General features: G+C 44.0%; 1 protein-coding gene across 1 annotated transcript; it reads left to right on the top strand.

Moving 5' to 3' along the window:
- The first annotated feature begins 2,309 nt into the window (after window positions 1-2,309).
- On the top strand, window positions 2,310-6,575 carry ttpa (tocopherol (alpha) transfer protein). Its single transcript, XM_086153453.1, has 5 exons — window positions 2,310-2,529; window positions 3,787-3,940; window positions 4,015-4,208; window positions 5,100-5,210; window positions 5,292-6,575. Exons 1-5 carry the CDS (start codon window positions 2,368-2,370, stop codon window positions 5,511-5,513), a joined length of 843 nt encoding a protein of 280 aa, XP_086009579.1. The 5' UTR covers window positions 2,310-2,367; the 3' UTR covers window positions 5,514-6,575.
- Window positions 6,576-11,906: the final 5,331 nt, after the last annotated feature.

Genomic DNA, 11,906 nt, shown 5'->3' with positions numbered 1-11,906 from the left:
CTCCTCCCACCGCCTTCTGCTGATCTTCATCCACATTCCAGAGGGAGCCGTCATGCCTCGGCTCTGTTTGTCTGACCACCTTCTGCTCCTGCCTTCACGTCACTCTGTAAATGATTAGGAGCCCCGTTCTCCTCTTTGTTGTCCCCCTGTGTTGCAATGGGAACATGCAGGCGCCAGTGGGCGTGCTCATTGAGGTCCAGGACGGTGACCTTCTCCAAAGGCAGAGACCTTAGAACCCCGTCCCAGGAGGGTTCTGTGTTTCCCCACTGAACCTCACAAGGCCTGGTTCCACCATTTCCACCTGGAAGCCCAGGGGTTTTCCTGCTGCTCCTCAGCTCATCATGGTGGGTCCTGACAACCAAGGAGGTCCATGGTTCACTTCCAGTCTCTCTAGGTTCTCCACCTTCCTCCCACAGTCCAAAGACAGTCTGCAGGTGTGTGTGTGTGTGATTGGCTGAATGCCTGTGATTGACAGGTTAAAACACCCCCCACCCCACCCCACAGTTCAGACTAAACCGAGATCCAAACGGGGAACCTGTTCTCCTGTCCTGAGACTTGTCTTCCTCCCTCCCAGCTGAGGAACCTTCCTGACTCCGCCCCCAGGTGGCCACCGCTCGCTGTCTCCGCTCCCTCATACAGACACCGCCACCTGTAGGCGTGCCGTCCACCAGCTTATTTTCCAAAAACAAATATGGCTGACCCCAGACCACCTCCACCCAGGAGGGTCCATCTTCTCCTGGTAGCTGGTATCCATCCCACAATGACAGATGGCTCTCCGAGCCTTATTCGGACTCAGGATCTGAGCGTTTTCCCTGCCGTCTTCCCCCCTAGCTCTGATTCATGACAGTGGAATGTCTGGTTGGGATCTACAGATAAGGAGGGAGGGACTTTAACTACGGCATCCATCTGTTGACCTTCATAGCTGCAGATCCTAGGGGGTGGAGACCCTCCGGGCATGTAGTCTCATCATGAACCAAGTCACCCTCCACCCCCGTGTTGTCATGGAAATGGTGTGAGCCAGTCTGCTGACGGCCCCTGTGGTTTAGGAGGAACGTGATGTTGTAGAGGTGATGCCTCGGCTCCAAGAGGGTCAACGGGGGCTGAGGAGACCTCCACGGCGTCCAGGACCTGGAGTTCTCCACGGTTCCCCTCTACACCCCTTCGCCCCGCCCGGAGACAGGACACAGGAAGTGGTTTTGTCCACAGTCAGCAAAGCCATGTGCAGACAGGATGTGTGGAGTGCACCACCTCCACCAGAATAAACCCACAAACATTTCCATGTTCACCTGTGTGTGGTTTTCTTTCTCTCGCCTGTGTGGACCTGTGTTTGTGTGTGTGTTTGTGTCCTCAGCTGATGTGAAAGGGCACCTCCATCCTCCCATCTTTGACTGGATGAGACTCCTCACTCAGGAACAAACCTGTGGAGGTCACCATAACCCGGGCAACATGGATATGTGCACATATCACACATGCATATGTGAACACAATACTATGCGTGCACAACACAAGACGCATGTGTGTATGTGCACATAACCCTCACATATAGGTGTGCACATGATGATGCCGTCACTACAAACTTTTCCATTTAACCTCACGGTATATGGATCAGTTGAATTCTGTGTCGTTCACATCTTCATCTTCCTATTCACGGCTGTTGCTGGACTACTTCTACTACTGGTGGTATTAGTACTCCTTGTGTGTACTTTGGAAAAATATATCACACATGACCCTCTCAGACCAACTATCTCCCTGTCCTGTCTGGACCTCCTTCCACCCTCGCCATCCTGACACATAAACCTTCAGTTTCCTCTTCGGGCCGCCAGAGGGCGCTCTAGGCGGGATCTTTTAGCGACTATGTTGCAAGCAGATGTAAGGACGGGTTTGGCCACTAGGGATTTTTTTTAACCAAACCAGGTACAAAAAAATATATAAATTATTAGGATGAAGGGAGAGTTTGCAGGAGTGTTTCATTTTTGAATCCTTTATTTGATTATGGAGTTTTTCTAGGGAGCCCTTTACTATTCATTGTTTACACCAGTAAATCTCAGCTGCAGGGCAGATCAGAGTTAAAAATTACTTTTCTGAAAATAGATTTCCCTGCAGTTTCGACTGTTGTGTTACTTCGGTTTCGATCATTTAGTTCGTTTCCGAACCTGATGCACATTCCATTACGACAGGAAACCACTGCAGAACGTCTTACATTTTTGTAGTTGGTGAAAGATCTCCGCCCGTCCCGAACCCGGAGGAGGGATCAGCCCCCCCCGGTTCAAGGTCCAAATCTCTAGACCTCCTCCTCCGCTCTCCCTCCCTCCCTCTGCACACACTCCTCCCTCCGCGCCTCCGCTCAAACCCGGGGCAGAGCTCACCATGAGCGGGTCCGAGCCGCCCGCTCAACCGCCGGCGGCCCCGGAGGAGGCCGTGGAGCTGCTGCGGAGCCGCGTGCTGGAGGCCGGCCTGCCGGCGCCCTCCGACGGCTTCCTGCTCCGCTTCCTCCGCGCCAGGGACTTCGAGGTGGAGCAGGCTCTGCAGGTAGGGTTCGGATACCGGAACCTCTTACTTTGACTTTACAGTCAAGTTTATACACGTTTTTTTTTTTGTAGCATTACACAGTAGTGGCATGCGATGCATACTGTGGTATCAATCCGGTACAAAGTAAATGCCGATACTTTTCATTATAAAGCTGTATTAATCATCGAATTGCTCAATTTCAGTTTCTTAAGAATAAGAATAAGAATAAGAACAACTTTATTAATCCCGAAGGAAATTGCAGTGCCAGAGTTACAGAAAATATAACAGTAATAAATAATAAAAGAAAGGCAGAATTAGAAATAAAAATAAACTATAAACTATAAAGTGTTTCAGTGAAACTATAAAGTGTCTTAGTAAGCAGTGATAAAACTATAAGTGTCTTAGTAACAAGTGAGGTAAGGAGTGCACAATAGTATGATAGAAGGGAACATTATAGTGTAGCAGTTATGAGATGAAATATTGCACAGTTTCTGAATATTGCACAGAAATGAGATATTGCACATTTTTGTTTGTTTTTAAGTTAAAGATAGGTTGTTATGGTTGCCGGCGGCTGAATGGAGAGGAAATAAAAAGGAATTAAAAAGTCTGATCGCCTCGGGGAGGAAAGACCTCTTTTCATGATCTTTAAGTGTTTTTGTTGTTCTTTTTTGATTACAAAGGAAAAACCCAGGACAGAATTTGTACAAAGTTTATATGAACAAACTTTATTATCAAAATGCATTTTTTTCTACAACAGTAACAAACTACTTTTTCAAGTAATTTACAGAAAGTATACTACAAATTCTATTCTTCATTTCTGTATATCTTTTTAAAATTATCTCTCAACAACAAATATCAGATGAGGTGTACTTTGCTGACTGTTGAATAGCGTAAAAATTTAAAACCATGTGTTCAGGGAATTCAATGCAAAAATAAATTTCTCCCCCTCAGTGCACTACTTTTCTGTTTTTGAAAAAAAAATCAAAGTAACAAACTGTTGAAAAATAATGAAATAATAACATGTAAACATAATGATCATTTAGTTAGCACTGTCAAGCGCCAAAAAGTAGTCCCTGCGAGCAGTTTGTTTAATGTCCACCGGTGAACAGAGAACCTGAGGGTTCCGCTCGGGCCGCGGCTTCTGCATCTCCACAGACGGAAGTTCCATGTAAGTTCACATCCTGTACAGTGCTCGCTTCTGCAGAAGCCTCCTCAAGGTCCTCCACTGATCTTACCTTCACCCATGTACTGTGTTTGCATGTGTGTGTGTGTGTGTAGCTCCTGATGAACTACCAGCGGTGGCGGCAAGAAACCCCTGAGATCTCCAGCTGTCTGTCGCCCTCCTCCGTGCGTGGCCTCCTCAGATGCTCATACCATGGTGTGCTACCGCGGCGTGACCACACTGGCAGCAGGGTGCTCCTCTACAGGATCGGTCCGTGCACGTGCGTGTGTTTGTGTGCATTTGTGTGTGAGGGTCATACCCCCTGAACCCCATTTTGTTTCCAGGTCAGTGGATGCCCAAGGTCTGGTCGGCCATCCAGGTGTTTTCAGTCAGCCTAATGACATCTGAGATGGTCTCCATGGAGACGGAGACCCAGAGGCAGGGCGTGAAGGTCATCTTCGACCTGCAGGGCTGGAGCTTCAGCCATGCCCTGCAAATCACCCCTTCCCTCGCTCGGAAGATAGCCTCCGTACTCGTGGTAGGCCAATAATACTAATAATAACAAAAACAGGTCTTATTTAAGGTGCCTTATCCCGCACTGCACACTGTGCAGGCATGTACACAAAATAAAGAAACAAGAAAAATAAAAACAAGAAAGGTGACAAAGTGGCAAAAAGAAGAAAAAAACGAAATAAAATAAAAAAATAGTACAGTATTTCCTGTTCCTCGGCGGGATTTATAGAACATAAACTAAAATCATAATGCTATGCTTTTATTTTGAAGGATTTGTAGTTCATTGTAGATTGCAGTTCAATCTGGCTAGCTTGCTACTTGTAAACAGGGCACCCATTTATTTATTCATTCATTCATTTGTTCATTCATCCATTCATTTGTTCATTCATTTAATTATCCATTTGTTCATTCTTGTTCATTCCTTCATCGTTCAATTGTTCATTCCTTCATTGTTCATTGATTCATTCATTCACCTGTTCATCCATTCATTCATTCATTAATCTGTCCATTAATTCATTTGTCCATTAAGTCATTTGCTCATTCATTCATGAATTCACTCATTCCCTCAATCATTTATTCAAACATTCATTCATTTATCCATTTGTTCATTCTTGTTCATACTTTCATCGTTCATTTAGTGGTTAACTCATTCGACCATTCTATTTCATTCCATCATCGTTCAATTGTTCTTTCATTCATTCGTTCACTCGTTCGTCCATTCATTCATTCATTCGTTCATTCATTCATTCATTCATCTGCACTGGATATCCGTCTCACAGTTGTTGTAAAGAATGGATCACCTGTCAATCACAGCACCGACTGATGGAGACGCAGTTACCACAAGACCTCATTGTGTGTGCGTGTGTGTGTGTGTGTGTGTTTGTGTGTGTTTGTGTGTGTGTTGCGATTCCACCAGGACTCTTTCCCGCTGAAGGTCCGAGGGATCCACCTTCTCAACGAGCCTCTGCTGTTCCAGCCAGCCTTCGCCGTGATTCGTCCCTTCCTGCCCGACAAGATAAAGCGGAGGGTGGGCGTCCTCTTCCATCCCATAATATCCCCCCGCCGGCCGTAGGCGTTTGCCAACTTCACATTGAGGCTTTTTCCGCAGATCCATATGCACGGTTCCTACTTCCACGACAGCCTGGCGGACTTCTTCTCTCCGGCCGTACTGCCGCCTGAGTACGGCGGCGAGGGCCCGGGGGTGGAAGAGGTGTGTCAGGACTGGGCCGACCACCTCCTGCAGTCGGAGGAGCTCCTGTGTCGGATCGCCGCGCATCCAACGGGCGACGTCTCCGTCATGACCGACGACGTGATCTCGGAAGAAACGTAGCTCGGGACGGAGCAATCAACGTAGTCCTCTTTTTCTTCTTCTTGTCTGCACAAGAAGGATCCCCTTCCTGGACCGCAGGCACAGATGTTTCCACTGAGAGGAACAGTTTTGTTTTCTGATTTTATTCTATTTTTTTAAACCGCTTATCTTTGCTGTGCTCTGAGGGCTGGTTCAGGTTGACTTTGTTGCCTCGAATACATGCTAAGTATTTGATTGAATTGTGGGTGTGCGCATATTAGCAGCAATACTGTGATAACAATAGTGTTAGCATTGCGGTAATAATAGCAGCATTAAGGTAATAATAACATTAGCATTGCGGTAATAATAGCAACATTAAGGAAATTATTATAGTAGCATTGCGATAATTATAGCAGAATTATCATTACAGTAGCATGGCAGCAATAACTGAAGCATTTTGGTAATAATAGTATTAGCATTGTTATAATTTCAGTAGAATTACGCTAATCGCGATAGTAATAGCAGCGTTATGGTTATAAGAGAAATTCTATTAGCATCTACTACAAGTGTTAACATTGCGGTGGTCTTCGCAGAATGATGGTAATAACTACAGGAATAACGCACTCCTGTAGTTATAGTAATATTAGCATTGCATTAGTAGCAAAATTATGGTAATAATTACAATTATATTAGCACTTTGTTGATAAAAGCAGAACTACGGTAATTATAGCAGCATTTCAGTAATATTAGAAATGTATTAGCACCGCGGTAATAATAGCAGCAAAACGGTCGTAATAATAATGGTCATATTGCCATAATGATAGCATAATTGTGGTAATTATCGTAGCATCACGTTAATAATAGAAGTGTTATTAGCATCGCGGTAAAAATAGTATTAGCATTGCGGTAACAATAGCAGTATTACGGTAGCAATAGAAATTGTATTCGCATTTTGGGAATAGTGATGTGTCAGCGTTGCTGTGATACTAGAGGTATTACGGTACTGTGGTCGTAGTCGAAGCATTACGGTAGACTCTGTACATCGTGTCCCGGTCTGATTTTGGATTCAAGAATGCATCCAAAAAAAAAAAAAAAACAAGAAAACTAGCGGCGCTTAAACTCCATCTGATGGAGAAGTTTCTTACGTTGGGGCTTTCAAAGCACCCCAAACTCGTGCTTTGCGTGAAAACGTCGCAGAAACGCAGAAGTGCACTTTAACATGAATAACAAAGTGAGCGTTTTCCTCCCATGCCGTTATTGTCCCTCCACCCTCCTTAAACTGAAGTGCAATTATGGACTGCTGAACCATATGTTCTGTGGATCTGCCCAGAGGAGCTTTCTGGTTCAGGCCTGCAGGGCCGCTTTTAGCAAGGGAATCTTCAGCTGGACTTGCACCTTTGTGTCGCACACGAGTTCCTCGTCACGTTCACGGCAGCTTCCCACCTTCTGGGACATTATCTCCATCCTCCTTCTCTTTTTGAGGGACAAGAGAGGGTCATCACTATCTACGCCGTTAATCCTGCATTTTGGGTTCGGCGCCAAGCACAGCTGTCGATGGCCGAGGGTGCAGAACCTACTGGATCGGTCGATCACACGGCTACATCCGTCCAACCAGGCTGCCAGGAGGAAGGCCTGATAATCCAGGCGTTCCTCTGCTCTCCTGGTGTTTGCCATTTCAGTATCCAGTGACCTTTGAGTCCAGCCCTTTGTTCATTCATTCATCTCAGCTTCTCTTTCTTCATCTCCTCTTCACTGATGTTTAAACCTGGGCGCCCGAGGTTCAGTGTGGAGGAGGAGGAGCTTTTAAGGCCCACGGCCTGAGGGGCTATACTTGGGATCCGGACCAGGAAGGGCTCATTTGTTTATCTGATATCTGTATGCTCATCAGAGCGAAGGGGCTTAACTTGAACTGGTCACCTGCCAGTCATCCAGAGACATCCTACCATTCACACCCACAGAGTCTACAGTGACCCTGCTGACAGTGTGTGGAGAACCAGACTCCTATTTAATTCCCATGAAACCTTCTTGTCTGGGAAACAACCGTGCCGCCCGCCGAGGAACAGGACAGTTACGACACACCAACAGGCTGAAGAACGCAGCGCCCGGGAAGAGGAGTGGCCTCAGTGGCAGCTGGATGTGGACATCAGCCCGCAAACACGTTACGTAAAAACACACTCAAAGGTGACGGAGGGGTGGGGGGGGGGGCATTCACCAGCATTCTGCTGGTGTCTCACACACACCCTCAGAATGGTTGCTAACCCTAACCCTAACCTGAAATGGTCGCTTCCATAAACTGTTAATAAGAATAACAATAACAACAACAACCTCTGACCATTCTTTAAATGGTTGCTTCCATGAACGGTTGTCTATAAAAGTCATAATGATAATAATACAAATAAACAATAAAATTATAATTAAAACACTGGCAACAATAACAATCCCTAATAATGTTTTCTCCAATTTGCATATAAAAAATTAGTTAACATGGAAAAAACAACTTTGTATGGTAAACATTAGTTAGATCTTGTCCTCTCATGCCAATATGTGCTGCACAGCCTCTCCTTATCTGCTCTGGGTCTCGGGGGGTTGGGTGGGGGGCGGTATTTCACTTTAACTAAGTCATCCATTCATTCCTGCCTGGTAGTTTAGTGCCAGCTGACGGCCTTCACAGGAAGAAGGCCTGAGGGTTTTTTCATTCCATGTCAAATGAAATTGTTGTGTTTTTTCCTCATCTCTTGACAGTTTATTTTTTATGGCAAACGACCAAGATAAAAATCTGATTCTGATACAGTTGGCATTTCCGAACCGTGCCAAGCAGTTTTACATGGCACACAGCTTTATTTGAGCTGCAGAGTGTCAAGTATGACCCATGGAAGCGGAACTGATGTTTCACAATATTCACTGAACGGTAAACAAATCGGAGGAGGCCGCAGGCCAAGAGCATGCAACTTTGTATTATCACACCTGCAATTTTTCAGTGTCATTCTCTTAAAAGAAGCATTTGGAAGAAGTAAGAGTGGAGAGATAATTCTATTGTAAGATAAGAACTTTGATTTTGGACTAAAAAAACTACTTATTGAAATACTGGTTTTCTTAACGGAGTGTAGTTCTGGAGAACGTGCACAGGCTCGTTGCATTATCACAGGACGAAGCCTCGCCAATCAGCTATGTTGTTCCTACTATTGTTATTGGAATTAGCCAATGGGAGCCATTGTCGTAGACCGGTGGAAGTTGACAGCTGAATGGGATCGATAGACGCTCGCTGTAGGCGGATAAATGGTGGGACGAAGGCTGTTTCTAAAACGTGTTTTTTTCCTTTTTAATTTACTTCATACGTTCGCCGTCACTCACTCACTGAGTGAGGCGTTCCTGTAACTGTCTTCGTATCGACTGTTTATCGGACAGTTAAACAAATGGCGCGGTGTTTGTAATGTTAGTGTAATGCTAGAACATTCGCATACTAAAGCTAATGTCACTTCATGCTCTTAAACCGAAATCTCATACACAAGTTTATATTTGTGGAGTTTTTATTTGCATCGCCATAACACTGCATAACACTTGTTGTGTATGTTAGCTGCAAGCGCTAATCCCATGCTAATGTCGGCCGTTCCCTGTGCTGGCAACCAGAACCCTGCACACCGAAATCCCATAACAACCTCACGAAAGCCACAACAAGCAAAACCGCCTGCTAAGATATATCCCCTGGATCTACGAACCGCTTATCCTGCATCGCGGAGGTAACAACGCTAGCTACCCTTATGCTTTCCGCTCAGGTACAACAATGTGTGTGTATTTGTTTTAATGTTGATTTAAGACTCACCCTGGATCATTTCTATGGGTTACTTAAACTAAATTGTAATAAGGGCTTGAAAATCCCAACAAAAACTCACTGGGTGATAAATGTAGGCATGACGCTTCTGTGACATTTTCAAGTCATAGTTCTCATAAATGTTCACTGTACTGATGAAATAATAAAGCTGATCTTTTGTTATTTCCAAAGACCCTTCTTTGATGATGCTGAGCATATTTCATCTACAATTCTTCGTATTGTCAGTAGAGCTAACTCTCCAGTACCCACTCAGTATTGGTATTGCAATAATTTCCGTCTCAGTTTCAACAGTGCTAAAATAGTTGAACCATTTCTTCTTGGGAGAAGGTGAATAAACACCTTCCTGTTCTTTCCACACGGTTCTTGCGTGCGATAAACGGCCGGTGTATAATATGTTCTACAAACTGAAATGTATTATTACTATTATTATTATTATTCACTTCTTGATTTCTGGAAACCAGAGACTCAAACGCAGATGTTACTCTTTGGAAGAAAATCCCGATGCTCAACAATTCACTCTCTCAATGCCAACGGACAATTTCAAGTCCTCAGCTGTTTTCTGGGAGGAATCTACGCAGAACATGGAGACCCCAGACGTCTCATGACCTTGCTAAGAGAGAGTTACAGTCACTGCCCTGCTGCAGCCCTGTGTGTTTCAACTCTATTGCTAAATATAAAGAATAAAAGTAACTATATGCAACACACATTGAGATCAGAAGGTCCTCTGCGATTGGCAGGAGTCCACTGAAACGTCTGACACCACTTTGGGCACATTGAGCTTCCGCAGGAAACTCTGACCTCTCTTTCAACCAGAAGAAGTTAATGCTATTGGCTAGAGTTAAATGTCTCAGAAGAAGTCCATTTTGGCAGGACAGGGGGAGGAAATCCAGCTCAATCACAAGTCATGAACCATCAAGTTTGATAGAACTACAACAAATACTTGGAAATAGCTTTACATTAATAAGTCCTTGCACTTGGTCTGATTTTTAGTTTTTAGTTTTTGGCTGCTGGGACTGACCAAGATAGCTTAATGACCATTTCATCCTGTAATTATCTGTTGAGATTCTCAGTCATCTTCTTGTATTGGCAACTAGATTTGACTTTTCCTCACTTGAAGATGTTACAACCCTCTTGTGAGAGGCTTCTTCAGTACTGAAGAAGACTTTGATAGGAATGCATCTTGAGCTTTATTTTTGCACAAAAGTGTTTTAATCACGAATACTTTCCAATGTGCACCACGAGGAACATTTACTTCCTTCCAGAGAAGGAGAGCAGAGCCCTCTGATAGAGGCTTAATATCGACAGGAGTTGAAGTCCAGAGCTCCAGAGGTTTCTGAAACTCGTGGTGCATCAGCTGAACTTCCAAGCTCCTGCCAGCAGAGGGCGTCAAAGAGCTTCTCCATTCGGACAGATGGAAGCTGTACGTCAGTAGTTGCGTCCCAGAACCCTTTCCAGTACCGTTTGACCACCATAAACGTATTAAAGATTTTTAATGACCTTATATTGCATTGCATTATTACTTTTTTGTGATTTAGCACAATGTATTTGGTGATGTGTGTTAGCAATTTTTCCACACACCAGACAAATTAACTGTGCAAAATGGGAATATATGTATATAAATTATGGCGTGAAAAACATACCAGGTAATTTTACAGTAAACATTTACATTTACGGACTGAAGGGCGATCCATTTTTCCGTTATTCGTCTTATGGAAAAGTGAGTGAAGTGTTGCATGGTAGAAGCTGTGGAAGATAACAGTTTCACATTGATAAATAAAAGATCAATGAATATGCCAGCCGAGCAGAAGAAGCCACTGATTTGTGGCGTACTACACCCTGGATCTGGGCCGTCACACTTTAAAATTTAATTTCTCACCCAGTGCATTTCCAAAACAGACATGCTTTTTTTTAAAAGTAAAATTTTATATAATATACCTATTGAGATGAGATGAGATGAGAACAACTTTATTAATCCCGAAGGAAATTGTTGTGCCAGAGTTTCAAGTAAAAAACATAACAGTAATAGATAATAATAGAAAGGAGGAAGAATAAGAAATACAATGAAATATGAATTGTCCTAACTGTTAACTGTAACTACAAAGATTGAAGATTCCCTGCGGCTGAGGGAAGAGGAATTAAAAAGTCTGATAGCCTCAGGTAGGAAAGACTGAGGTATTGATGAGGTATATATTAGAGCAGCCGACCCTTCTTATGTTTTGTGTCATAGGCATGTGGAGTTGTGATACGTGTCTTTACGCTGCTCCTATAGGATATCTGGGGGAAAAAAGCCCGACTGGAGTCCATGGTGGAGATAACAGAGCATATGTTGAACGTTAACTCACACACACACACCAGAGCAGTCTAGAACTGTCTTTTTTCGTTTTTCCTCATTGCATTTTGAGAGCACCGTTCCTTTGTTCAACACAATCTGATGTTGATTTGAAGACGTTAATTCCCCTTTTCATGAGAAGCATGCTATCCTGGTCTGCATTCTTAAAGTCCTCCATTTAAGTTGACCTCTGACCTTTTGTGGTCGCCTTTCTGTCCTTTTGGGAAAGTTATCAGAGCGACAGTCTCTATTCTATCGTTCTCTATAGAATATACAG

This window comes from Fistularia commersonii, chromosome 10, assembly GCF_037954325.1.
Source record: "Fistularia commersonii isolate RoL2024-O1a breed Wild chromosome 10, RoL_Fcom_v1.0, whole genome shotgun sequence".
NCBI classification, from domain to species: Eukaryota; Metazoa; Chordata; class Actinopteri; order Syngnathiformes; family Fistulariidae; genus Fistularia; species Fistularia commersonii.
This window is presented reverse-complemented; position numbering and strand designations above follow the sequence as displayed.